This window comes from Gossypium raimondii, chromosome 11, assembly GCF_025698545.1.
Source record: "Gossypium raimondii isolate GPD5lz chromosome 11, ASM2569854v1, whole genome shotgun sequence".
Taxonomy (NCBI): Eukaryota; Viridiplantae; Streptophyta; class Magnoliopsida; order Malvales; family Malvaceae; genus Gossypium; species Gossypium raimondii.
Window position 1 is genome coordinate 53,543,926 of NC_068575.1, and position 1,880 is coordinate 53,545,805.

Here is a 1,880-nt window from a genome sequence, read left to right on the forward strand (position 1 = left end):
AAAATATGTATAACATTTTGTATTTATGATAATTGTTAATTATTTTGAATAACTAAATCAAATTAAATTTGATAATAATAAATTTAAAATCTTTATAAAGAAAAAGCGACGACTTAAATAATTGATGAAATAAATGAATTAATTTTCAATTTCACTTGATTAATTCTGTTGACTCCAAATTGGAATAACATACATGCCAGAAAAGGTAAATAGATTAGTATGAGGAGTTGAATTCTTATGCTTGCACTAATTGGGGTCTTCAGTTTTCAAATATGAAATCTCTTCTTAACAAAGTTTGATGATTAAGGGCATCATAGGAATTAATAATTAGGCTCTAGAATTTCAGCATCAGGTTTCGCTATTGAAGATGAAAGTTAGACGTTCAAAAGAAGATATTAATGTAGTTAATTTGATGATCCAATAGCGTGGAAGGTAACTAAATGGAGAAATTATAAACATGAAAAGTAACTCTTGAGCAAATTATATCTTCATTTAACAATAAGAAATAGTGACTAAGGTTCTTATATACTTCCTGCTTCTTTTCAAAGGATGAAACAATAAAATTATAATATCCCACTTAGGCTTCATGTGTTTGTAGTCGTCCTTTTAATCGTTTGTTCCTCTAAAAGTGGACCATGTCGACACCAATGGTCAAGGTGTTGCTAATGATACTTGCAAGCATTGCATCCATGTCCTTCATTGGAGATTCAAGCTTAGCCTGTTTGAAAGCATTGTCACAACCGAGTACATTTTCCACATTGGTGCCTAGCTCTGTGCTCAACTGAACAAGGTTATGGTTGGAGATGGCTTCAAGGGATTTTTGATCACTGTTAAGAATGCTATTGTAGACATCAATGCATGTTTGAAGGATGGGAACAATAGTTTTAGGGGTAGTGGGGTCCATTGAAAGCTTTGTAACCTCCGCCAATGCATTTTTGGTCTGGTTATCCATTGCTTTAATCCCAGCTTTAAGGACAGAAAGAGGCTCAATAGGAGCATTCTCATCTAGGAATGGCATAGTTGCTATGATACATTCGACGGGGTGATCGGTGTTCCCACAGATTTGCTGAAGGGCAGGGTCAACACCACCAGGTAGTATGCTCAATAAATCATCAATGCTTTCCAATGTTGTACCATCAAATGCAAATGGTGACGGTGATTCAGACATGACCTCGATCATATCATAAAGTTCTGAAGAAGCAGGGCTAGAAGCATTGGAAAGGGGTGGAGGGGCATTAGCAGAGACAGAGAAGAGACAAGAGAGAGAGATAAGGGCGAGGATGAAATGGTTGACCTCCATGGTCTCTTCTCTTATTTTGGATGAAACACAATAGGAAAATAAAATGAAAGAGGTGAATTAAGGAAGTGGAACTAGTGAAGCTTTTATAGTATTTTTTCGACCCTCATAAAAATAGTGTCTCACCGTAAGATATGTCCACACAATCTAATTTTAGCATATAATTAACTACTTTTTATTTTATTTAATTTCCCTTCTTAGTTAGAGAAAAAACAGATATATGAAACAAGAAAATCCTAAAAAAAAAATTCCAACAAAAAATAATTTATTAATAAAATGACAAAATTACCATGTTACAAGCAAAAGAAAAGTAAATTTGAAATTTGAAATCATTCAAAATTGTTAAGAAAATGAAAATAAAAATAAAAATAAAAATAAAAACCTATGAGGTTGAAATAATTTAGACATTGTTGAGAATCGTACTTGCTCAGGTGAAGTGGTGCTTAAGAAGGTGGGCACTCTTTAAACCACCAATTGTAAAATAGTAAACACGGGAAAACATGGAGTTGTTCACGCAGTTCGATTTTTCTATGTCTGTGGAGCCTAGATTAGAGAGAAATATCCACTCTCTTTAACAATTATA

The 1,880-nt window shown here is 33.4% G+C and overlaps 1 protein-coding gene across 1 annotated transcript; it reads right to left on the reverse strand.

Moving 5' to 3' along the window:
* Positions 1-469: 469 nt before the first annotated feature.
* LOC105802945 (uncharacterized) lies at positions 470-1,349 on the reverse strand. The gene has a single exon (XM_012634859.2). The coding sequence runs from the start codon at positions 1,298-1,300 to the stop codon at positions 623-625; it is 678 nt and encodes a 225-aa protein (XP_012490313.1). The 5' UTR covers positions 1,301-1,349; the 3' UTR covers positions 470-622.
* Between the last annotated feature and the right edge of the window lie 531 nt (positions 1,350-1,880).

Coding starts and splice junctions, on each gene's coding strand:
- LOC105802945 (XM_012634859.2), bottom strand. CDS start 1,300: ATGGAGGTCAACCATTTCATCCTCGCCCTTATCTCTCTCTCTTGTCTC.